General features: G+C 42.9%; 1 protein-coding gene across 12 annotated transcripts in view; it reads right to left on the minus strand.

Moving 5' to 3' along the window:
- Window positions 1-3,708: 3,708 nt before the first annotated feature.
- The window catches only part of LOC125761903 (uncharacterized transmembrane protein DDB_G0289901), a 275,515-nt gene continuing 252,568 nt past the window's right edge, over window positions 3,709-26,655 (minus strand). For all 12 annotated transcript variants that reach the window (XM_049423482.1, XM_049423473.1, XM_049423483.1 and 9 more), the window contains 2 exons: window positions 16,283-16,466; window positions 3,709-8,455 (listed from right to left, as the gene is read on the minus strand). In XM_049423482.1, coding sequence (XP_049279439.1) covers window positions 6,605-8,455; window positions 16,283-16,466 — 2,035 coding nt within the window. In that variant the 3' untranslated portion in view covers window positions 3,709-6,604. The remainder of the gene's footprint in view (window positions 8,456-16,282; window positions 16,467-26,655) is intronic.

Here is a 26,655-nt window from a genome sequence, read left to right on the forward strand (position 1 = left end):
AATCCTTAAACTGTGGTCGATAGATGACACCAATGGCTATATTTTCTTCTTGGACGGCCATGCCTTCAGATGTCTGTGCCAGAAGTTATTCGAAGAACCAAGTTTCATACCCTGTTTGAGAAAACGTAAAATTTTCCTCATTTTTTTCCTCATTTAATATTTGATGTATTTTAATGCAAATTTGTTGCAATAAGTTTCTTTTCACTCAAATAATGCTTCAAATTAAAAAAAGAATAAAAAATCAGAAAAAAAATTACAAAAAAATTTCAACTCGAAAATTTCATAAGGCTTACCCCTTACGTTTTTTTGAGAAATTTTGCAAAAAAAATTAAATTGATTTATTTTAATGCCAATTGCATCAAATAAGTTTCTTTTCACTCAAATAATGCTTTAAATTAAAAAAAGAATAAAAAATCAGAAAAAAATAAATAAAATATAGAAATTTGAAAAGTTCAAGAGGTTTATTTTTGCACCAAGTTTTGCCTATAACTTTGTTGGTATCCAACGGATCTCCAATCCTTAACCTGTGGTCGATAGATGGCACCAATGGCTACATTTTCTTCTTGGACGGACATGCTCTCAGATATCCGTGTCGAAAGTTATTCGAGGAACCAAGTTTCATACCCTGTTTGAGAAAACGTAAAATTTTCCTCATTTTTTTCCTCATTTAAAATTTGATGTATTTTAATGCAAATTTGTTGCAATAAGTTTCTTTTCACTCAAATAATGCTTCAAATTAAAAAAAGAATAAAAAATCAGAAAAAAATTTACAAAAAATTTTCAACTCGAAAATTTCATAAGGCTTACCCCTTACGTTTTTTTTGAGAAATTTTGCAAAAAAAATTATATTGATTTATTTTAATGCCAATTGTATCAAATAAGTTTCTTTTCACTCAAATAATGCATTAAATTAAAAAAAGAATAAAAAATCAGAAAAAAAATAAAATATAAAAATTTGAAAATTTGAAAAGTTTCATTTTTGCACCAAGTTTTGCCTATAACTCTGTCGGTATCCAACGGATCTCCAATCCTTAACCTGTGGTCGATAGATGGCACCAATGGCTACATTTTCTTCTTGGACGGACATGCTCTCAGATATCCGTGTCGAAAGTTATTCGAGGAACCAAGTTCCATACCCTGTTTGAGAAAATGTAAAATTTTCCCCATTTTTGCACCAAGTTTTGCCTATAACTCGGTTGGTATCCATTGGATCGCCAATCTTTAACCTGTGGTCGATAGATGACACCAATGGCTACATTTTCTTCTTGAACGGCCATGCTCTCAGATGTCCGTGTCGAAAGTTATTCGAGGAACCAAGTTTCATACCCTGTTTGAGAAAACGTAAAATTTTCCTCATTTTTTTCCTCATTTAAAATTTGATGTATTTTAATGCAAATTTGTTGCAATAAGTTTCTTTTCACTCAAATAATGCGTCAAATTAAAAAAAGAATAAAAAATCAGAAAAAAATTTACAAAAAATTTTCAACTCGAAAATTTCATAAGGCTTACCCCTTACGTTTTTTTTGAGAAATTTTGCAAAAAAAATTAAATTGATTTATTTTAATGCCAATTGTATCAAATAAGTTTCTTTTCACTCAAATAATGCTTTAAATTAAAAAAAGAATAAAAAATCAGAAAAAAATAAATAAAATATAAAAATTTGAAAATTTGAAAAGTTTCATTTTTGCACCAGGTTTTGCCTATAACTCTGTCGGTATCCAACGGATCTGCAATCCTTAACCTGTGGTCGATAGATGGCACCAATGGCTACATTTTCTTCTTGGACGGACATGCTCTCAGATATCCGTGTCGAAAGTTATTCGAGGAACCAAGTTCCATACCCTGTTTGAGAAAATGTAAAATTTTCCTCATTTTTGCACCAAGTTTTGCCTATAACTCGGTTGGTATCCATTGGATCTCCAATCCTTAACCTGTGGTCGATAGATGGCACCAATGGCTACATTTTCTTCTTGAACGGCCATGCTCTCAGATGTCCGTGTCGAAAGTTATTCGAGGAACCAAGTTTCATACCCTGTTTGAGAAAACGTAAAATTTTCCTCATTTTTTTCCTCATTTAAAATTTGATGTATTTTAATGCAAATTTGTTGCAATAAGTTTCTTTTGACTCAAATAATACTTCAAATTAAAAAAAGAATAAAAAATCAGAAAAAAATTTACAAAAAATTTTCAACTCGAAAATTTCATAAGGCTTACCCTTTACGATTTTTTGAGAAATTTTGCGAAAAATATTAAATTGAATTATTTTAATGCCAATTGTATCAAATAAGTTTCTTTTCACTCAAATAATGCTTTAAATTAAAAAAGAATAAAAAATCAGAAAAAAAAATAAATAAAATATAGAAATTTGAAAAGTTCAAGAGGTTCATTTTTGCACCAAATTTTGCCTATAACTCTGTCGGTATCCAACGGATCTCCAATCCTTAACCTGTGGTCGATAGATGGCACCAATGGCTACAGTTTTCTTCTTGGACGGCCATGCTCTCAGATGTCCGTGTCGGAAGTTATTCGAGGAACCAAGTTCCATACCCTGTTTGAGAAAACGTAAAATTTTCCTCATTTAGCAATTTAGCAAAATTTATAAATGTGATATATTTTAATGCGAATTTGTTACAATAAGTTTGTTTTCACTCAAATAATGCTTTAAATTAATAACAATAATTAATATTTATTAATAATAGTAATTTACATAATAAAGAATAAAAACTCAAGAAAAATTAAAAACAAAACTTTAACTCCAAAATTCCATAAGGCTTACGTTTTTTTTGGGAAATTTAGCAAAAAAAAAATTAAATTGATTTATTTTAATGCCAATTGTATCAAATAAGTTTCTTTTCACTCAAATAATGCTGCAAATAAACAATAGATTAAGAAGTTACAAACATTTTTTTTTAATAAATGTCCAATCGTTCGCAAACGCGACAATTGCTAAGCATGTAGTGACGGGGTAAGATAAGTTAAATTCCCTAAATAAATACAAGAGCATACAGAGCATGTTGTGGTTGAAGAAAATTATTTTCATAAGGACTTATTAAATCTTTGCTTGTAATATTTATATTTAAATGCGTGCAATCAATTGCACAATGATCGCAAAATACTTTTCACATTTGCACTCGCCTCAAACAAGGGATAATAAATATTGTTTGCATTCGATACGGAAGTGTTTTTTTTGTTCTTATAAGCGAATTATTGTATTTGTTTGCCCGACCCAACCAGAAGCAATTCGAAAAGGAAACAAATGTATAAATACTGATTAAACACCAGAGCTTCCGCAAAAAAAAATTTGTAAGCAGTTTACATGATGCAATTGTAAATCCGATAATGAGAATATTAAATTACCTGTTTACATTCCATTGTTTTCTTTCTTTCTTCCCATGCACTTTTGAGACCATAACACGAGTTTTTTTTTCGTATTTGATTTGCATTTTATCAATTTTATTAATTCTTTTCCACTAGTTTTTCTCTACACGATAGTTTTTTTTCTTTTTTTCTTCTTTTTTTGTTTACTTGCATACACATCGGTCTCATATTTGCTTTTCCGTTTCTATTTTGCATTCGATTGTATTGTTATCTGGGGTGAAAAAAAGATAGTTAGAAGGAAGTAGGGAAGATTGGTTTGACTGGTTTTGCGCGGTATGTGTTGTGGTTGATTACCCTCAATAAGTTTGTAAGTTGAAGAAGCTGGGTTTGTTTTCTCTCTTGATTTCTGAGTCATTTGTTTTAAATATATACAAAATCGAATCTTACTTTCACTTTTTCACCATACTTTTCAATTTCTTCTCAATAGTAAACTAACTCCCACTCACACAAACACCTGCATCACGGTTTATTAGTGTGTGTGTTCCCTCTCGCGAATCAGTTCCTTTCCATTTTCCTGGGCACCATATCACTCATTTGGTTGATATAATTTTACTGCTCTACACACAAACCGCCACCTTTCGGTGTGGGTGTGTGTATATAGTTGGTACCCCTGTATCCTTTGTTTTTATTTCCTTTCTTTTTCATTTGGTTTAAAATTGCTTTCGAACGTTACAAAATACATGTGCTGCACGCTTTTTGTCGAGTGGATCCGTCACTTGTTTCACTTCTGGCGCTCATTTCGTTTCTTCCGTTTTAATACGTACTACAGTCTAAAATGATATGGTAATCTTTGCTTGCTCTTGTGTATTTCTTTGTTGTTTTTTTTTTCATCCATTGAGAATTATTAACTTTGCATCTTAGTTTTCATTTACATCCCTGTGTGTTTTGCTTCTACTATTTGCAGTTCTGCTGTAAGTTGACGAGTTTCTTGACTTTGCCGAATTGTTTTTTGTGTTACGATTTTAATATTTTTTTCTATCCTTGTTTCTGATACACACACACAATTCACCACGCTACATATGGTTGAAACACTACTAAAAAGAAAAGGAAAAATGGTTTTCTTAGTTGCTTTCGCACGTTTGCTTTGTCTACTTTCGTGTCAGCTTTCACTGGCAGTAAGGAAGTGACGAATACAGGTACAGAGAGTTGTTAGTGGAGAGAACCAAACGGGTTGAAAAGAAAAGGAAAAAACTAACTTTTTATTGCCTTTAGTAAACTGCGCTAGAATCAACTGCAAATAGCAGAGACCATACAGATAAGAATAAGATAAGAAAATTAAGTACCATAAAACCAAACGATTACCATAATAGCAATCAAAACGAAAATTGAAAGTGGAAGGAAACACATTAAAACAGATAATTCAAATCGAAAAAAAAATATGAACCATCAATGTTACAAGAGTTTTGCTAGTTTGTTCATATCTGCAGCTTCTGTTTTTATTAGGTTCGAATCCAGTGACTTTTGTTTAATTTCATTAAGTTCTATTGCTGTACAGAGTATTTACAGGCTTTAATCTATCATTTTCATAATGTCGGCGCCATTTTACAATTACACGATCGTTCTTTGACGTTTTCTCAATTCTCACCATTTTACCGTTTTCTGTTTTTAAACATAATATTTAAACATAAACATAAATAGATGAATTTATAGATTGAAGCGAGAAAAAGTAGAAATTTGTTACCAGGCTTGTTTTAACTTACAAACCATATTAAGCATCTAGCAGTAACTAAAGACGGAAAAAAATAAAAATGAATGATTTAATCTAACCATAGAAATGCAAAAAGTTTTCCATAAATGAACACATATAGCATAATGTATCACAACAAAAGTGGAGAAGAAAAACAACAACCGTGTAATTAAAACATCGAAACAACAAGACATAAAGAACGAGAAAGAAAAACTAACCACAGAAAAAAGTAAAACAGTAAGAGAGAAAACGCTTTCCAACCGAACGCGGAAGGATATCGTTTACGCGACTTCACGCTGCCTTACAAATTACGCACAAATTACAACCACAAGAGTAAACTCACCGAACATCCTTTCGTCCTGCTTAACCACACACCTCACAAGGTGCTGCTGAGCAGGGTTTCATGGATGGACAGATCGTTATGTTGATCGTGCTTGATCAAAAAATGGTTCAAACCGAATAAAAAGCCCAAAACCTAACGGGGAACTGTTTTTTTTTTTGCTAGGAAAGTTTTCTGTTTACCAGCGTTCAGGAAGGAATGATGTGGTTCGGGTAAAAGCGAGCGAGAAGAGAATCTATATACAATTGCCATTACCCTCTTCACCAGTATGCTCCTCTAATTAGAAACGGAACCTTCTCTGTCACCATTTAGGATACGTGGACTGTGCTCATGGTTTTCTGTAGTATTTTGTTTGTGTGAGTGTTCATGTTCTCTTCTATACGATACGATTATGTATAAGGAAAGCTCTCGAACCGACTGCCTGGTAAGTACCTACCCACAAAAACACGCACACTATCGACCTTCCGCCTATACTACCCTACTACACTGTACACGGGGGTTGTGTGTGTTGTTGCTTCCTACTACTATTACTACTACTCGAGACTGCCCCATATGGGAACCAAGACAGGCGAACATGCAGCCATTTTACAACCGTTTTTGTTCCTGTAAACACGCCAAGATGGGGCGCGCAATGGCGAATTCTAAATACTTTTCTTTTTTTTTTCTTTAGAAATTATTGTTTGTTTACAACACGGATACTACTAGTTTGTGTGGGAACAGTCTCTTTCTCTTTTATGCTGCTGCCCATCCAGGTTCCGGCATTGGTATCTTGGACAAAAACTGTACACACAAATTAAGCATAAAAGAAAATTAAAAAAACGGACGAGTAGCTACTATCAACACCCGAACACAACCGATGATGTTCTGGGGGCGGTAAGAGATTGACACTAAAATTAAAATCACATTCTTGGTTTTCTTGTTTTTTTTTTCTTCTTCGTCTAACTCTGCTAACTCTCTTCTCAGCTCATTACTGCAAAAGGTTGCCTCCTTTGCTCTAGTTGTGTTTCGCTACTATCTGCCTAATATCAAAGACCCACAACAACAACAACAGGCTCATCTTGCTCTGTGTGTACGCGACGACCGTTTGACGATCTGCATGACAAGTTTGACTTGTGCGGGACAGATCATAGTAGAAGCTTGCCGTATACAATACTGGATATGAAGGGTCCGGCAGCTCTAGTGCAGACCGTTGCTTTCTCTCAAGAATCCACCATCGTTGGTGGCACTGATGAAGGCTGCTGTTCGGTAGAGTTTGGCGCTTTCTGGGGTACCGTTGCTACACTACCGCCAGTACCGGAACCATTGCTCGAGGTGGTAGACTGTCCGGTTGGACGGCGTTGACTCCAACCGGCCACACTTCTGTTCGACGTTTGCGTATGCTGACTGTAACCCGAATCGGACCCGAAGCTGGAATCGCGCGAGTATATCGAATGACCGGCCGGGTGTGACGACGGTGGTACACCTACACCACCACCAACGCCGGGTCCACCACCACCGACAATGCCCGGTACGCTACCATTCCGGAAGGTGGTGAACTGCGGCAGGATGTAGGGATGGTAAGCGACACCGCCCGTACTGCCCGTACCGGTACTACCGCTACCACCACTCCGATCGCTGTACGTGTGCGATAGGCACCCATCGTAGATGAGGCCCTCGTGGAAGACGGGCTCGTGATAGATATACTGCGACGGATCCTGCGGTGTCGATATGACGGCTAGCTGGCTACTACCATTCCCGTTCCGTCCACCGGTTCGCCGGTCCGATGCACGCGGATTCGTTCGTGAGCGTCCACCACCGCTCGGTGGCACACCGTAACTGGGTGGCACCGGTCCACGGTGTCCATTGCGGAAGATGGTCGACACGGTACCGATGGGTCCGGAGGCCGAAGCGGACAGTTGCGCGTTGATGCGATTCCGCCGTTCCACCGGATCCAACAGCTCGCCCGCATCGTCGATCGTGCTGTAGTAGTTCGAGCGACCGCCGGTGGTGGAATTATTATTAACGCTGTTCAGGTGATGACTATGATGGCCGTGGTGTGGATGATGATGGTGATGACTCGTCGACAGGGTATGGTTGTAGGCCGGCGGTGGTAACGTCATCATACCCCGATCGTCGTACATCGGTGGCAGTACAACCGGATTTCCACCCAGCGGTCCACCGTCCAGCGAACTCGTGCATGTGTTCGTCACACCACCCGCAAAAGGATGTCCAACACCAGCAACGCCGCCTGCCCTTCGACCGGATCCACCCAACGTCGCAGGATGGTGTTTGCGCGTACGGAACAATCCTAATGCACCCGACGACGGTACTACACTGTTGCCATTACAGTTCGTACCATTGGCCACACTGCCAGGATGGGTGTTATTGTTGTTATTGTTATTATTCCCACAATCCGTGCTAGAATTGGAGTTGCGGTTGCTATTGCTGGCACTGCTACTACCACTGCTGTTACTACCATTATTGTTGTTACTCTGGCTATTGCTACTTCCGATGCCGCCACCACCACATGCAGCTCCGGCACTGTTGCTGTTTACACCACCAGCAGTCGTTGCCGTTCCATTTCCGCCAGCTGTTGCGACCCGATGACCGTTGTGGTGTAGCGGATGGTTATTGTCATTGCCGGATGAGGATGAGGACGATAGGAGCGAGTTGCGTTCGGTACGGTTTCGCTCTAGGTATGCGGCCCCTGGAGGACCAGCCACCAGCCCATCCGTGACCGGCACGGTAGAGGCGGATGCTGTCGTACCGGCACTGTTGCTACTGCCCCCATTGCTACGATCGTGATAGATCGTGGCGACCGTTGTACCACCGTCCGATGGTGACTTGTGGAAGGAACGGTCACCCGGCAAACTAAGCTCATCCTCGGCAAAGTCATCGTCCGATTGGATCGGTGGTTCCGAGTCCGTGTCCCGTCCCGGACCGTGCTCTAGCTCCTCGTACACGTTGTCATGCGATCGGTACGGATCGGGACCGGGTGACGAGCAGATAAACAATGGCGGTGACCGTGGCATCGGGTATCCGCTAGGATAATGGATCTGTTTCGCGTGCAGCTGATGGGAAGAAAATGAAGAGAGAGAGAGAAAGAGGGAAAAAGCAAACGTACATTAGTTACTAGCTCCGGCATAACATGATACAATACGCGCAGAAAAGGTTCTATAGGTTCTCAGCGATAGGTACTACAGCGACCACTTATTCACACTTCCCATACGAGCGATAAAATCACACGCGAATCCTTACAATCTATTCCCCACTCATCACACGACAATAGGGGACTAAAGAGCCCTTTTCATTGGCATTGGATGTTTCACACTTTGCGTAACGCTAAAGAAAAAAAAAAGGAACGCATTTTCACACACGAGTTGGGAAATTCCACCGCATTCTTTGGCACACAATGGTGGACCACGAGAATAATTGCGGTGGTACGTGTGGCTTGGATGATGGAACTGAGGGGAGAACTTCCCGCCATTTGCCGTGCGACATTTTGAGGTGTGATTTTATTCTATTATGAACAAAACCGTACAATAGCACTTTATATCCGCTTGCAGGCATTGTTTCGCTACCGTACTTGTACGATCCACCTGGTGGCCCACCTGAAACAAAGTGTTGTAAAGTACGAATAGTGTAAAAACTTTTTTGTAACTACTCTCTGTAACTAAAAGTCTCTTTCTGGACGCTATCAAATGCAGTAAGAAGTGCATTAGAAAGTTTGCTTCCAAGCTTCCTAAACCACTCTTAGAAAACAATGAGTTTCTTGTCGAGTTCCGAAATGGGGAAGCAATCGATTTGAGATTGTGAAATTCGAACCACTTGAGTAAGTTTTATGTTAACAGCACTACCCGTCGGGAGGGAAGTCAACGTAAAAGCGCTTGGTAAATATTCCACTACGAGATACGATACCGGCTACTGTATGTGACACCGCGCTGCCAGCTTTTGTATCCTTGTTGCGACATTCGGTTTGCAAACCAAAAATGGTCCAGAGCATTCGCAAGTGCTAAGTGGATAGGAAGCAACAAAACCTGGGAGAAAAAGGTTGTTTGCATGATGTGTGATACCGTTTCCAGCTTCATTGTGCTCCGTATTCACGCCACAGCACAAGCGGATAGTAGTAGTTAAGGGAATTCTTGGACAACAGGAGGGAGAAGAAAAAATAAAAGGGAAACGGAAGCTTCCTGATGGTGGGTTGGGTTGGGTTGTAACTGAATTTACCCCCTTTCTTTCAACTGTTACTCTCGAGTGGCTTTTCACATACACACACACACATACGGAAAGCGCATTCTGCAGTGCAACTTCCGGTCTATGCTCCCCCCGTGAGAGTTCCAAGAGCCCCCACGGTGTGTGGTTGGATGTAGCCGTTTTGTCTGTCGTCCTCTTATGGCTTACCATTGTGTTTGTTGGAATGGCGGGTCCGCGGGTGTATCCTTTTTGGGTTGGGATAATGGAACGTTTCTACTGTTTCCTTTTTTTCTTTTGCTTACTGTTGCTACCCAGCCCAGGATCCACTCGAGCGGTTGTGGCTGACGTTTGCAAGCGCCTTACAAACACTTACCCATTTTGAGCGGATAGGAGCTCTGGTCGGGTGTGTTTGATTTTGGCCACCAACGGTTCCCCATTTGCTATCGCGTTGTGTGTTTGTGCGCATGTAAGAGAACATGCATTGGTAGCTTTCACTTGTGCATTGGTGAAGGGAAAATAGCACTTGTTAGTTCGAAAGAAGGCAGACAACAATTGTAAACTTATCACGTTTGCTTTTCCCGTTTTTTTTGCACGCAAAGAGGAACTATCTTCTCGCTCTCTGTTTGCTTATGCATGCATCTTTTCTTTTTATTTCTCGTTCCGGGTCGGGAATGATCGGAAAACTATCTAAATCCAGGTTCACATTTCCCCAACAGTGATGTATGTATATCCCATTTTTTTTTTGGTATCTACCCATGTCTCCACTCACGACTCCATTTTATTATTTGAATTTTTCAAAGATCTCACAGTTCCCGCCCCGTGCGACCAGAAAGCACTCTTCATAGCATTTCAATCTTTCAACTGTATGTTGTGCTGCTACTTTCCCCTTAACAGCAGCAAACAGACAGAGAATGGTAGCTGGGCAACCGAAACCAACTGCAAGATATACATATAGTTTTATGCCTTTCTATGTGCGACAATAGTTCTCGTTTTCCGCGCATCTTCGCAATCATGCAAAATGGCATTCGTGTGCAGTTTTCCAATCTGCACCAACTTAAGTGTATGTACATATTTAGATGCAAGTAGTTGAACTGTGTGCTTTTCAGTGTATGTTCTGAGATGCCAGAAACGTGCCAAAGCTTATGCGTTCGTTACTAGTGGACGTGAGGGTAGGCGGCGGGAGTAAGAGCAAGTGCTCAAAGTAATATGCAATGGTGTGTTTCCTACATGGTGAAGGTGTTGAAAATCCACGATCAACGGAAGCGTCGAGTGTTGTGTTATTGGTCATGACACACGTACCCGCGATGAATGGCCAGGTTGATTGTTCGCACCATTTCCGGATATCATTATGCCGTAAGCGAACACGACAAGATAAGAGTGCGAGTACTGCTGCTGCTGTTGCTGATTTTCTATGCCAAATACCCATTGTTGTGTAGCTCCCCCACTTGAAGGAGAAGTTGTTATGGGAATGGAATGGGAAACGAGCAGCAGTTTTTGGGCATCTGAATTTGAACAGCATTATGATAAGTGTGTGTGTATTTGTACGGTACATGCCCGCAATCGTACAACACTTCGGGACGAGAGGACTCTTGAGTGGAGACAAAGGAAGAATAAAACTGAACATGATTACAATAAAGGTAAAGTTGAATGGTTGCAAACATGATACAGAAGAATACATACGGGAAACATGATCATCCACGATCTCTCTAAACATCACGTGAAGATCTTTGCGAGCTGGGGCAGAAATGGTCGGTTGAAGGCAACCTCTTAAAGACATTGTTTGGACAACAAACAGCGTATCAGACATTACCACTGTACAAATAATAGATGCAAAGTTGTGTGTTTAATGTTTTATATATATCTTGTGTTTGAAATGTTTTGGAATATCCAACCAATTCCTTCCTCCGCCCGCCGGGGGTGGATGGGTTTGATTTAGCATAGAGACGAAGAGAGTGTGTTTTTATTCCCTTTATCAAGTTTTCGCTAGCAGCTGAGACTTCCGAGATTTCCGAGACCTCCGTTCAGCAGATGGCATTAGGTGAAGTGAGGAACTTGTACTACTACTAGATTACCACTCGACGTCGCGATCTTCGCACACGCACGAGACCCCCATTTTCCTGATGGTGATGATGAACAACTCCGATCCCCTTCTTCCCTTTCCCACCATCGCTCATGTGAGCGTCACCGTGTGTGGTCTCTTCCCGGCTTGTTCTTTCCCTGGTACTCGAAAGTGAAGAAGAAAGAGGTATGGCGCAACAACGTAAATACCACCCAAATAGCGCGAGCGCGCGCGCGCCCATTCGTCCCTTCGGACATGTGTGTGCGGTCAAAGGGGGGATTTTCATGCTGGATGCTGAGAAGAGCAGTCGTTCGTCATAAGAGACCAAACTAACCTAACAGCAACAACAACAGAACGGGAGGAACATGAATAAAGCAACGATATCTTACGGGGTTGTTGTTGTGTGTGTATGTGTTGTTATGGCGTTGCTGCTTTTGTTGATATAAATGTGCCTTTGAGGTGGAGTAGTTTGGTGGTTTCCGAGCTCCTGACAAGAATCTCTTTTTTTTTGTTTTGCTCACAATACGAAGCGCACCCCGTATAGCTTGTCCACTCGGTGTCTTTACGGTCTAACGCGTCCGAAAGGCGCACGTCGATCAACTCTGGATCCTTTTCTTTTCTTCTTCCCGGTTTTTTTTTTGTTGGTTTTTGTTACTTTATCCGACCACAGCCCGGTTTTGCCCGGTGGGAGGATGGTTTCCCTGGCTGAGGTTTCGGATGAAACTAAATATTATTTGTTTGGAATCGTGTCTCATCAAATGGGGTATGTTGAAAAGAGGGGTGGTAATATATGCTGTGGTGAGGCGTGTGAACGCGTTCCAAAGTGTGAAGAGGGACGGGGTAAGGAGGGAATGGAAGAGGTTTCGATGAAAATATGCAACCTGATGTGCGAAGACGTTAAAAGGTTTCACGGCGGGTCGAATATGGAGGAATATGTACGTTGTTTTACTCTTGAATTGCATACTTTAGGGCTGTAGTTCCAACAAGGCATTGTGGTATGAGAAAATATAATTAACCCATGATAGAAGCTGGCAAAAAACCATTTTCGAAATGAACTAAAATCTCTTTTTGATAAAACCTAATTAAACATTTCCTAGAATACATTCCTCATGTTTTGCTATGGTTATCAATTTTAACTAATTTTTACCGCCTGTCCATTGTGATATTCAGCTGCCACAAGAGGATAGGTCTATTTTACAACGCGTGATATAATGTTCTTCTTGGTGGCTCTCCATTTTTACCTTCGACTCTATCGAATAATTAGGAGTGATAAGCGTTTGAGACGATCCTTAAACCGGACCCCGCCGTCCGTTGATCACCTTTTATTCGAAAAAAATTCCAAACCATGCCGGCACATTTTGAGGCGTATACAGTTGTTAATTAGCAGCAACGCCGGCATCGGCCGAAGACCTACTATAGGCGCACCGACCATCATCACACACACGGTTTCGCGCGCAGCATGACAGCGAACATGGCAGGCAAGCAGACTAGCTACAAAGCAGGGTGCTAAGGGAAGTGAATGGACGGTACCGAAACCGGGACCGGGAATAAACATGTTTGACAGCATTATTACACAGACACGAAATTTGATCATCACACGCCAATCATAATTCGCTTCGCACTCACCCCTAACACGAAGCGACACGGGGTTTTGTGTTGCGCTTGCGGTGAGCTTGACCTGGCCACGGCTACGCCGGGTGGGGAGTGGATCGAAGAAAAAGGGAGAATCACTGCCTTCTCCTTGAGGGCGAGAGTTATTAGCGTTGGCATTTTCAGCCTAAATCCTCCACCACACAACTTATGCGACGGGAAGGCCGATCGTACAGCACACAAAAAAAGGAGAGTCGACACTATGGTACGATTGTGGAAGGATTATATCTTGAAGGTTGCCTCCTGTTTCAAACAAAACGGTACACCTTCTCGTTTGTATCCCCTTTTCTATGAAAGCTCGCGTATGGTCAACGTCATCTATTCACGCGCGAAGACTGCTGCACTGAAGATTGGTTATTTATGTACAAGCAACGAACCTTCAGCCCAGGTACGGTGAGACAAGACCCGGTCAGCCTAATGAAATGTAAATGGAAACATATAAATTAACCACGCGAGTAGGCATCATACCTTTTCCTTCGTCCGTCGTGACCGTTTCCAGGTGTGTGTGTCCACCAAAAAATTATTGAGAAACAAAACGTCGCTGCTATGCGAATGGTTTGTATCGGAGTCGTCCGAAAGATATCTTACTCACTTACAGCATTGGGCATTGAAGAAGAATATATTCTGGGGACGCGTGACACCTGAACACCATCAACGAGAGGCAGTTCTGCTTTCATCGGTGCGGTTTCGTGGAACACAAAACAAGAATCCCAAACATATCTATATGCTATTTCTTCTCTAGTCAGGGATACTTTTTCCCTCTTAGGGTCTCAAAGGAAGAAAACTTTAGACGTGGAAGATGCGGCAAGGAAATATGATATGATGTTTAAATTTTCACTTGAGACACATGGAGACAAACACACGCACATACGCGAGGGTTGACACGGGTTGGTTTCCATCATTTTCCGCCTCGATTATTATTGTTTGCTGTGTGGTATGATTGAGCAATGGAAATAAATACCCTTACGCTCACAATCCAACAAAAGCGGACAGACTGTCATCCAAATGTTTTATTATAATTTTGCCACGGAATACTTGTAAAGATGGACGGAAGAGGTACAAGCAATGGAAAACAAAAAAAAATCTTCCTCACCGTTTGAGGTTTCCAGTTTTGTCCGATACGTTCTCAAGCTTCATGATCCAACCCCTGTTTTCATCCTTTATTTTGTCGATTCTGTGCATTAATTTTAAAAATCTTTACGCTCCGGAAAAAGGTGCAACGGAAGGCACCAGGAGACGAACGTCGACACTGTGAAGGGGGCTTCATCAAGTTACTGCCCGTTATGTGTGTGTTGCACAAAAAACCTGCGCTTACCGTTGTCGTTTGTCATTGATCCTTGGCGCAACAACAAGTAAAAAAGCATACACAGAAAAGGGGAGCCTCAACCAGCCAGCATCAACCGGAGGCACACAAAAAAGGCTCTTGAGAAGATCACGCAAGGAGTGCCTTTTTTGTCAGTGCAAAATTCCACCCGGCAACGAGCCGGGTAGAAGGCAAACGAGCGAAACTATTGTCGTTTGGTTGAAGTGCTTTGACATGGTTTGTCGTAATATTATGACAGTTTATCCCGCCGGAGACAGGATGGTTAGCAGAGAGAAACAGGACGACATCGACAGCAAGAAGTGTACCAACGGAGCCGCGCTTTTGTTTAGTTGTTCGGGTTTTGGGTTAGACAGACGCTCGCGACTGATCTTTGCTTGAGGTCGTGTTCCTTTTTTATATCTCGTGAAGAAGGAACTCAAATAAAAGATCGCGCATTCGAATGGAGATTTTATTTTTATTTGTGGTATATTAAACCCACTGAGAAAAACAAGCAAATAAATGGCTGAGATTTGGTGTATTATTGCCGTGTGAGATTTATTTCCCAGTCGCACATATCCGGTTTCTATTGTGACAGTTGTGACAGCTGACGAGTTCCTGGTTTGCTGGATATATCAATACGGAGGAGATGGCATTAGAATCTATTGGATCTAGAAGCATATCCAACTGGCATGAAAATACGTTTTTCATTCACACAAAATTCATTGATTGTGCGTTCATTCTTGTTTTGAAGAGTCTTAGGTAAAAACCAGACTTTAGAGGAGCAATTTTTTCCAGTTTCTTCTCTACTCGGAAGACAAAAACGGGTACCCCATTCATGGTACCTGTAAAGCGAACATGTTCAATGCTCATTTTTGCATCAACGCTTAGGACGTGCCGAAACGTTCTCGCCGAAACAAAGATCGATAGTACAACACACGTTGGGGCCGCTTGATTTTCCAATTCATCAAAATTGGACACATTTTTTTCCACCGCAACCCCCTAAAAGAAACAACATCCCAGACCATCGGGTAAGACGGGAATGGCGTTGTGGCAAGAGCAGCATAACATTAATAATTAAAACCGAAAACGAAAAACGAATACATGACACGTTTTGACATCGAGTACACAGGAAACCGGCGATTTCGTGGAGATGGTGCAACAGTGAGTGAGGTGGAGTGGCCAAAAACCCACAACCGTCTGTCTGAGGACAAGTGATTGTAAAAGGTAGAAATTAAAAATTGATTACTGTAACAACTGAAGTTGCCGCGCCTTTTTTAAAACTCACTCCTTCCCACCCTCCAAAAAAAGGGCCAAAAATGACACGAGTGTGGAATCGTGGATGAGACAGTGGGACGTAGTGTGTGAGATGAATTTTTATTTTTGGCTGTTTCGGTGAAAGGCCCCATCCCTCGAAAAAAAATATGTCACTTGGAATTATCCAATTGAAAATGATTTAATGTAATCTGACAGAGCAAATTAATTTTGACAACGTACCGACGAGTTCCTTCGCCATTCGGGTTTTCAAGCTGCGCGCATGAAATTGTTGAATTGGGTGGTTATCTTCATCTTTATTGAAGAGTTTTAAAGCCTTCGAAATCGAAGCTATATTCTGCGTTTAGTTTGCTTATCACTGCACCTAAGCATCCTTTTTCCTTATCGAATAAACCCAACCACGATGTCTTGTACACTTACCTCCATATTGTGGTGATGGTGATGATGATGATGATGCCGCATCACCAACGGATGATGGCCTAAGTGTACGTCCGGATCCTCGTACGTTACGGAATGGGCCGCCGATACACCTGTCGCGTCCAGATGGGGTGGGCCACGGGTAGGCGTCTTGCATGGCAGGAAGTTTTGAACTTTTCGTTTGTGTCTGCAATGGGAGAGGAGAAAATTGAACACGAACACGAATTAATAACACTGCAGGTACGACAGTTCGGTAAGTTGTATTTTTGTTTTCTATAGTTGATAGTTAAGTCTGTCGTTGCCCGTTACCAGAGCGAGCCCTCTCCGTTGGGGGGAGGGGGGCCTGGGGGGGGGGATGGGGAGGGGGCAAGGAATATTTCTCCAACTCCAGCGCGACAGTTAATTAATGTGCACGGGATGGTGTACGTTCCCTCATCGAAGGGCTGAATGTCCCGTGGGACTGTGGGAAACCCAAGACCAGAGATACAAACACACCCGGCTAAACAAGCGTGCTGCGGTTGGCATCTTTACCGTTGCGCGTCAAGCACTCTTCCCTGCATTAAAATGGACCACAAGAGTGTGTGTGTGTGTGTGTGTGTGCGTACATCCGACCACCGCATTGTTGCATTTAATTTCAAAAACCACTCGAGTGTTCCCTCCATCTTTACAGCAAATGTCAACCGCACACTGTCGGCGTAAACACCACATTAATTTCCAAAGGCATGGCGCGGGTATCGGTTTGCTCCCAATGTCACGCCTGAACGGAAAGCTAAAGGCGTTTTGGTCCGGGCTCTTTGCTTGCCTTCCATGCTTATATCTGGTCGGATTTTCAGTAGCACACGGCCAAACGTGAACCGCGATTGGATGCAATTAGAGCTGTAAATTAATTCCACTCACAAATTCCACTCTGGTGGTAGTATTTCCCGCCGGGATCGCTCTCTCTCTCTCTCTCTCTCTCTCTCTCTCTCTCGCTCTCTCTCTCTCTCTCTCTCTTCCCAAAGTATATACTTGGCGTGCAAAGTTTGGTAAAGATCTTACGCCATCTAGAATCGAATTCCGTCGATGGCGGCAGCCGGGTGTCGGTGCAACTTAGTTTTTTATTTAATCTTTTTTGTTGTTCCCTTTAGACAGGCTAATTAACATTCTAATTGTCATAAGCATGCAGGAGCAGCAGCATTAACGCGAAAATGCGGTTCTTACCTCCTTGAAAGTATTACTTCAACTTCGACACCTTCTTTCCTTGTGGCGGTATCCTTCCCACACAAAGTAATGGCGGAGGGGATGCAGAAGTTTCAACGCTTTTCTACCCGATTAGGCAATAAGTTTGCTTAATAATGTCAATGTTAGTGCTATGTTGCAGAAAGAAATCAGGAAATAACCTCCCGACACATGAGGTTATGTTTGCTTACTTCAAAGGATCTTTGAAGGCACATAAAACGCTACAACCCGAAGGAATGTCTTTCAGATGAGATTTTTTGCCACTATCACACATACACCAAAAGCGTTCCTCGCCCCCCTCCAAACTTGTGGGGCTAAAGACTATGGGATATCCGACATCAGCAGTATGAATGACAAAAAAATATCGATTTTTGGTTGAGGTAACGACCACACAGCACCGGTCCAGGATAGAAGAAAACGTTAATCCTTCAAAATCCCCCTAAGCCAATGGCCGTGGGTCTCTCCCCCAGCTCCCATTTCAACTCCCGTGAAAGAGTGTTGACGTACGTATCTGGCAGGTTGACACAACCACCGACAACGGCACGCATCACTGTCGCTCAATCTCAACGCAAATCTCAACGATCGGAAGGTTCAAGTTAACGAACCAGCCTTCATCTTATTTAACGCTTCACAGAGCATCCTTTCGGTGTGCTCGATTGCGTGTGTGTTCGTTACCATATTTGCCTTATGAGTGGGCATGAAAATAACTTGAGCAACAAAAAAAAACAAACCATGAATGAAACTTCGGTTGCTACGACATTTTGTAGATCCGGCCCTGTGCCGAAATCGAACGTTGTGTGGAAGTTGCGACAAGTCGAACGTGGCTCCAATGTCCTTTAGCTGAAAAAGGGCATAACGCAGAACCGTAGGCGAAAAAGGACACATGCTGCTTACAACAACAACAAAAAATGACAAGTCAGTAACAACGAAAAAACTCACATCAAATCAAATTCATATCACTCGGCCTGTTATGAGGTCATGCGGAGTGAGCCAACCGACGGGATGCGACAGATAGAGGGATGGAGAACCCGGGCTACGGACGATTTCGATTGAGGACAGATATGTGGACAGATATCGCAACATGGGTGTGTGGATATCCCTCGTGTGTTTGTGTGTAAGTGAAGTGCAGAGCGCGAGATTGATGGATGATTGTGAGTAGCAGCAGGGAAATAAAGTCACCATCAATCCATCTCGTCGGTCACGGCAAACGGAACGATCTGGAGAGAGCACACACCCGATTACACTTGGTGTATCTGTGTGATATAAGGGTGCACCGGCACATAGGGCCGTTTGCTTCAAATCGGACAGTAAACCTATTGATTAGTACAGTGCTCATGTTACCGCTTGATACTGCAAATCGCACTGAGGCACTTCATATGGTAGAAGCCGATCGTGTGCGCACATCCGGAGAAGCTGTCATTTACTTTTATTCCCATCACCCTACACACACAAGTGGCTTCGTGTCTAGTGCTAATGAAACTGGTGTTACTTTTCAATCCGTGTGCGCCACAAGCGGCAAGATATTGGTTCCTTCCTTGAAGGATGCTCTCCGTTGTTGCGTGGGTAAATATTTGATTTATCCTATTACTTACACTTGACGCCCATTTCCGGGTGCCCCAAACCCCATTCTCGCAGCGCAGGGCAAGATCGATTGATTCCGTGTCAGATGTCAGCAGGTCAAGTAAAAAGAGTCGAGTGTTGTTGTCGGTGAAGAGCGATTAGGATTAGGAATTGGGATACGTCTAGGTTCTCTAACAATTCCACGGCTACTAGAAGGCATCTCACCACTTAAATGGTGACAAGGGCAAGGTATGGTAAAACACTACCTCTGGTAGTCCATTGCTCTTTTGTTCGGCCATTAGCACACCGTTGACTTTTTTTGGGACGGGGGGATTGGTGCCATTTCATAGAACTGACACTAACATATCGCGCGCGCTCCTCCGAAACTAACGGTTGACGTGAAACTCACACAAACGCAGGAGAAGTGTTAAAGGAAAGATAAAATCATGCTTGATATCTACGTTCTTTTGCTCGCCCAACTTTCACCAATCTCTCGCCCAGCCAGTAATCTCTTTCTACTGTCACGAGAGATAAAAAAAAAGTGTAGGAACCTTGACAAGGGATATGTAGTTACCGGCCATCAAGCTCGTTGATGTTGCACTGGATCCGTGAAGGATTTATAGTGCAATTTTCCTGCCCCGAGCAGCCAGCCAATCACCGGATCTCTAAGGGATCCTTGCCACCAAGCCGGCGTCCGCGGTAGCTGTTGCCGGCCAGTTGACATCTTATAACATGGCTGAAAAACACTTTCCCCGGGCATCACCAAGCGCCACACACACACACACACCGTTGTCGTGGAGAAATTTAATAAAGTTAATTTATCTACCGTGCGACAGGCCAAGCTTGACGCCGGGATATGCCTTTTGCTCGACTTCCACCTTTTTTTATACTCACTCTATGCTAGCGCGGAAAGGGAACATCGAGATGGACAACCGAGACAATAAGGGCAAGTAAGGTTGAAGGTGAGCTGAAAGTTTTCCGCACCATTCCCAACAAACCGTCGTCACACGTCACAAAGAACAAAAAAGCAAAACGGTTCTCGGCTGCCAGAGAGAGAGAGAGAGAGAGAGAGAGAGAGAGAGAGAGAGAGAGAGAGAGAGAGAGAGAGAGAGAGAGAGAGAGAGAGAGAGAGCTTTTCGTACCGTCTTCCAAGCTCTGATGGTATCACGTTGGGTTTATGTGTGATGACCCAACGGTGTCTTGACTTTTATTAAACTCGGAACAAACTTTCCCAATTTTACCACCTTCTATTTTGTCTTTTACTTGCTTTTTTTAAGACCCCATTTTCCTTCCACACCTTTACAAGATGGGAAGAAGCAGAAAAAACAAAAAAAAAACCGGTCGTTCTATGCTCTCTTCCGGTTCTACACAAGCAAAAGGTTGAACAGAAAAGGCGAAATGCATCTCGCAATCTTTTGCAAAGAAACTTAAAAACTTAGATATATCGTCCCACTAGGCAGCGTGGTATTCGTGTGTCCTGGAGGGTTATCCGCAGGATACTGCCTCTGCTGTCTGCGAATCTGTGCTCTCCGGGCTTTTCCCCCAGGATCGTCTTTCAGCAGAGGTTAAAAGAGATGCAGCAAAAGTGTCGACAAAAAGTGTCCCTCTAGTACGGCTAAAAAGTTAAACTAAAGTCAATTTTCTCTCCCTGGCTCAGTTACGTTCGGGGAAAGTAAGTACACACTACGTCTGTGTGTGTATCTGAGTTTGTAAGAAGGGTTGGAGGTGGCCAGTGTTATGGAAGCAACCTTCCGGTTCAATGTTTGCTGTAAGCATTAAACTGAAACCTGGTCGACGACATCCGGCCACCTGGGTTGGTGTATGTGTGGGTGTGAACAACGTCCGGTGCAAATCCCGGACCCTTGGTCGACCATACTGAAGACCGAGAGGAGGTTTGTTGTTTTGACCGGTGTAAGAGGGATGTGAATTCGTATCATCGAAACGGATTTTCTTTTGACCAACAAAACCAAACCAAAAAAAAAAGGAAACCCGAAATCAATGACAACTATTTGGTGCAAAAGTTTTCCTCTCGGAAAAAGTGAATGGTTGGAGGGAGAACAGGACGGAACGTTTAGAGTTTTTGTTGTTGCTGTTGATAACTCTTCGAACAAGCCCGACAACAGCAACTCCGAGACCCTTAGAATGGTCGCGACAGGACTTTAGAATTTGTGCTACACACCGTGTGTCTGTGTGATGGAATTTTCGGATAAAATTTTCATCAACCTTGATCCTTTAACTCCCCCCCTCACATCCGCCTCCTCTTCCATCTCTGTGATATACCCACCCTTAGGGGGAAAAACGGAGAGAAAAAAAACTCCCCCCTCCACCGGCCCCTCCATCGGCATTACTTTCACTAAACACACCGGAATCCTTTTCGGAAGCTTCACAAGAACTTCGGTTCCGGCGACGTGCACAAACCGATATATATATATTGGAACCGAGGACGGGTTTGTTGCGGGTTGGTACAAGAAAAATTGGATGAAATTGGTCGGTAAAAAGTAGGATGATCCATTTTATTTTACGTCAAAGCCGGACTTTTCCCGGGGGCGGGAATGTTGGAAAACATCCGAAAAATCTCACCGCAACAAAAAAATAATGGCGGGAAGAAGAAAAATGGACAAAAAAAACTACCCCGTGGGAGAGACGATGAGAATACGGCCACAGCTAAAACCAGACACCGAAAATAAATAGCCAGTGTTAGCTTGCTAATCCCTTTAAAGCCGAACGGATACAGCTTTAATTGCGGACGGTTATTCGAAGAGTTGAAGCGACCAATTCACCCGGTTCTTGGTGAATGGGGATGCGCGAGAGAGAGAGAGAGGGTAGATACACTTCATCACCTTTCCGGTTGTGTTTCTTTTCACAAGCGTACGAATGATCGTTAGGATGTCCGGTCAGTTTCGAGTTGTGCTTAGGCGTGGATTAGTTATTGCTGGCTAACCGAAAAGAACGTGATAGAAAGTGGGAAAAGTCGGGGCTGAAGAGAAAAAAAAACCATCCTGTGAAAAACTCATTCATCCGCGAACAGGCTCAATTGCTGTATCCTTCCCTCCGATAGGTTCCGGTTCCTATTTTCCGGTTTAATTTCACAACGCCCAAAAACTCGCCCGTCCCAGGCAGATGCGGAAAGGCAAGCGATAAGGGTTGCGACACGTTTCATGTGCTCTCAAAGTAACAGCTTGGACGACGATCACGTTCCAGTTGTCAACCTTTTTCCATTCTGTGTGTGTGTGGGAGGAGAAAAGACGCAAAAATGTATATAAATTGAATGGGCGAAATTGGTCGAGAATGGGCCACAGCCACTGAAGTGAAACATTTCTACGCATCCTTGGGAAAGCGATACGCATGAATTAGTGTAAGTTTTGTTCCTTTCCATTGGTAATAGTGTTGCCAAACTGTACGCTTCCATTTTCTGTTACTGCTCTTATTACAATTGAGGGTTGTTGTTTTCCCAGTCTGGGGATATAGTGTTCGGATTTGGTAATTATCTAAAGCGCACACTAAGAAATGAAACGGCGCTTAATTTGCATACTTGCACAAGATGGCGCACAGCGGACAAAGTTTTAGTGCATTTCGGATTTCTTATCCATCCTTTTTCTCTCTTTCTTTCTCTCTTTCCGTTTAATACACGCAAAACAAAGTCAAATAGAGATTTACTTACAAGCACTTGCTTGACGGCAGCTGTCAGCGGCATTTGCGTGTCGAAAGATTCGACTAACGGGGGAGTGCTATGATTTTCCATTACTTTCCGTGTGCCCCTTTTGGTTGGTGTGTCGAAGAAACCCCTTTAAAGGATGCAACCGAATGGCGGGGGCATACCAAATCCGCATCCGAAATCCTTTTAAACGCAGCCGATTGCAAACACACAGTCACCGCAACAGTTCCTTCCATTCTCGTCCAAAGCGCCGTAAGGGAAAACTCCAGACCAAGAGACAAGTGGTACAAAACCACATCACACTTTTATCGTCTGCTGCTATTTTACGCTCTTTCTACGCGCCGCAGACGAAGGATGGCACACACATATAGACGCACACGTAACGAACGGGTTTATCTTCATTAAATGGATTTGAGCCAGTTGGTTTGAGTTGTACGCATATGGACCGGGGGATGTTTTTCCCCCACATTTTTGGTCTTAATCAACGTTCTATTTTCCATTCCCTTGACTTCGTTTTTGTGGGAAAAGAGAAGGGGAAGAAGAGGACCCTGGCGCGTGCTTCGAAAACAGAAAAGCTACCAGAACATGAGACACTGCTAGCAGACAATATAAACCCATCCCATTCCGGTCGGGGCCCCGGAAAATGTCCACCATCTCTTCCATCTCATACCACTAATTTCGATGCAAATCTTCCGTCGAGATTCACCAGAAAGGGGGATTGAATTTGGTTGGCCTTCTGCAAATTGCATATGCAATATATTTTACCCTTAAAACCATCTGTTAACGTGAATAGTAGTAAAGTGGTGATCCTGTTAACATGACAACCGCAATCGGGATTTTAGAGAGTAAAATCACTAAAACCCATAACGTTGTGTTATTGCATTTGGTAGGAAAACTGGTTCATAAAATCCTCGGGCTTAAATTGTCTCTACCACACGCACACACTGTTTGTGGGGTTAGTTTTATACAGCTGGTAAAAGAGTTCTCCCCCCTTCGAGGACCTTTGTACTATCCCCCTAAATCGAATCCAGCCAAACAGGGAGAACGAAGGAAAAAAAGAAGGTTTATTACATCGATAGATTCATAAATTAATCACAACGCGCGAGATAAGCGCGAGATATACCTTCGGTCCCATAAATTATGGCGCTCGAGTTCGAAGAGACGGGCGCACGAGAACGTGCCCAGCTCAACGTTGGAGTGGTGTGCAAGCGGGTTCATCTTCATCTTGCATTGCGTGCCGCAGAAGCGGCCACACGAAGAAACGCACTCACACAACGGTCGGTGCCGCGGGAGTGAATATATCATCATCGCCCCGCAAGCCCTTCGAAAAGGTCTTCCGTGTGCGATCGAGTGTGCGCGGTGACGACGAGAATGGATGATCATTATTTGATGTTTTGCTTCCTTCTCCAGTCGGTCGCCTCGGTCGCAGATTGGTAACGATGATTACATGCACGAGGACGCGGAAAGGTGATAAGGGGGGGGGGGGGGGGGGAGGAACCCAGATAGGGGTTGTTTCAAAATTTATGGTAGAACGTCCAAAACAAGGTACACAGCAAGAGTTTGCTTCCCGTTCGGGCAACAGTTTAAGAAGATCGGTTGTCGATGGTTTGGAAATTATGTAAATGTCTTTTGCGCTTATCGCAAAACGGCAACCTTCTTCTCGACTGGACCTGCTCAATGTTTAGCAACGCACAACTCTTTTCAAAAGCGAGCATTTTTAGTGAGAATGTTATTAGCAAAACGAGTGTGTATGATACACCATGTATATTTATGAAAATTATCCTGTCCAAAATAAAGCTAAAAGAGACCGCCGGCCGTATGGGTCAGTGCAAAAAAAAAACACATTCACCTTCCACTGATAGCGATCATTTAGACAAGTCGAAGTGTTGCACATTAGGAAGTTGCTGCTATGGGAAAACTGAAGACGGATGTGGGAAATGTGTCTACCACTGTCGCCAGCTGTGTGCGTTGGTGAGAAAAATTGTACATTAAAAAAAACGGCTCCCGATAAAAGATTAAATCAACCCCCATTGCATTGCGAACCTTTCAAAGCCTCAAGCTTTTGGTGCCACGCATATGGGTGTGCGTGTAGATTCGTGTGAGAAAACATTAACAATGTAAAAATTTTGGGTTCCCCAAAAATGACGAGAAAAACACAACAAGAACATATTGACGATAAAAACACGCCAAAAAGACATGTAAAGGAGAAGAAAAAAAATTAAACAAACGCTTGTCCGTTTAAAATAAACTGCAAACAAAGGAAGTGACGCGAAAGGACGCGCAACACCACACAACGAAAAAAACGAGAGCGAAAAAAAAATGGTGCCGAAATCGCGAACTCCTCAAAAGTGCTACCGCCAAAAATGGCTATTATGTTTAATTGACCGAAAAGACCGATGGAGAACTCACGAACATGCCAAACACACATAGGGCGCAGGAACAACAGCAACGTGCGCGCGCGATCGTTTCACGTTGGTCTGTCCGTAATTTATCTTGTTATCTTCGCTGGTTGAGCTACAGCATCGGCAAAAGCAACAAACAACCATTTCGTGAACAGCGAACAAATCACCGGGTTCCGCGGGAGAATTCGTCTGCCTTTGGACGGAACCCCGATCCGGAAACTTGATGGAGATGGATAAATCTTCCTTTTGAAACACATAGCACCACAGCGACGGAGTAACGTCGGCACACACTGTGTAGAATTTTGATGAGTTACACTGGTACTGGTAACGGTGGATTCCTCTTCGCAAGACAACGCAACATTGGACGCAACGTGTTTTGGGAGGAAGAAGAATTTTCCAGCTGCAATCCACAATCAGATACAGGTGTGGATGCAAGAAGAAGTGCAACAATTTTCCATCACATTTAACTCCACCAATGAGTCGTGGTGCTCCTGCAACAACACTGGAGACGATATCACACGAAATCCAATGGATTAATGCTATACGTTTTGTAGCTCCCAGCAGCAGGCGCCACATACCGGTTGGCTGGGAGCAAATAGCAAAGCAAAATCCTTCGTCTGGGCGCGTCCAAGCGCATCCGTTTGCGTTTGTCATAAATTCTCCTTCCGCTTCATGTGTGTGCCACCCGAAACGAGTACCCCGTGACAGAAAGAATACATTAGGCCCTCAGAATCATTTGGTTGGAAATAAAAGTGTCACTTTTGGCACACAATAACATTATCATCTGGATGCAGTTGTTGCCGCCATGCAATATAAACTGAAGCCCAACACAAAACATCTGTCGGCAATTATATGGACACCGGAGGGCATAAGAAAGTGTCTCCAACATGGATGACACAATTGCAGTAACAACATGGTGTGAATTGTTTTTTTCTTGTTGCTTTTACTTATATTTTTTTATTCTTTTTTTGGTTTTAAATGTTAAGTTTATTGACCCACGATCGTTGAACATATTGTCCCTATGATTCTTGGACACGAAGGATCAAACTTTGGAAAACATCCAACCGACACTTGTCCCCAAAAAAAAAGCGAATGTCACAAGCTGAACACGAGAAGACATTCCAATGGTTCCATTCCGGATGTAAGAACACGGTCCGGAAGGTTCTTCGGTTCGGTAAATAAAATCACAGCATTAGTTCTCACGAAGCGGAGATGAAGTCCTTTTTTTAATTCGAGGAGGAGAAGTTTTTCCAACTCCATGCGAAACCATGAAAACATTAGAATCAGTTTTAATTACTGATAGCCATTTGGAAAACTCCGGAAAACGGAATGGTGACAACAGCGTGCGCTTCTATATAGCAGTCTCCGATTCTTTCCACTCCATCAAACCCCATATCGCGGGGCAGGTCCCACATCCTGTGACACCCCGTCGAACTATCACGGTGTGTGCCGATTGTGAAAACTTTCCCATGCGATTTGAACGGAAAAATGATTCTCCTTCTTCGCTTTCCTGTAACACAGCGGAAGGGATCACAGGGTTA

This window comes from Anopheles funestus, chromosome 2RL (assembly GCF_943734845.2).
Source record: "Anopheles funestus chromosome 2RL, idAnoFuneDA-416_04, whole genome shotgun sequence".
NCBI classification, from domain to species: Eukaryota; Metazoa; Arthropoda; class Insecta; order Diptera; family Culicidae; genus Anopheles; species Anopheles funestus.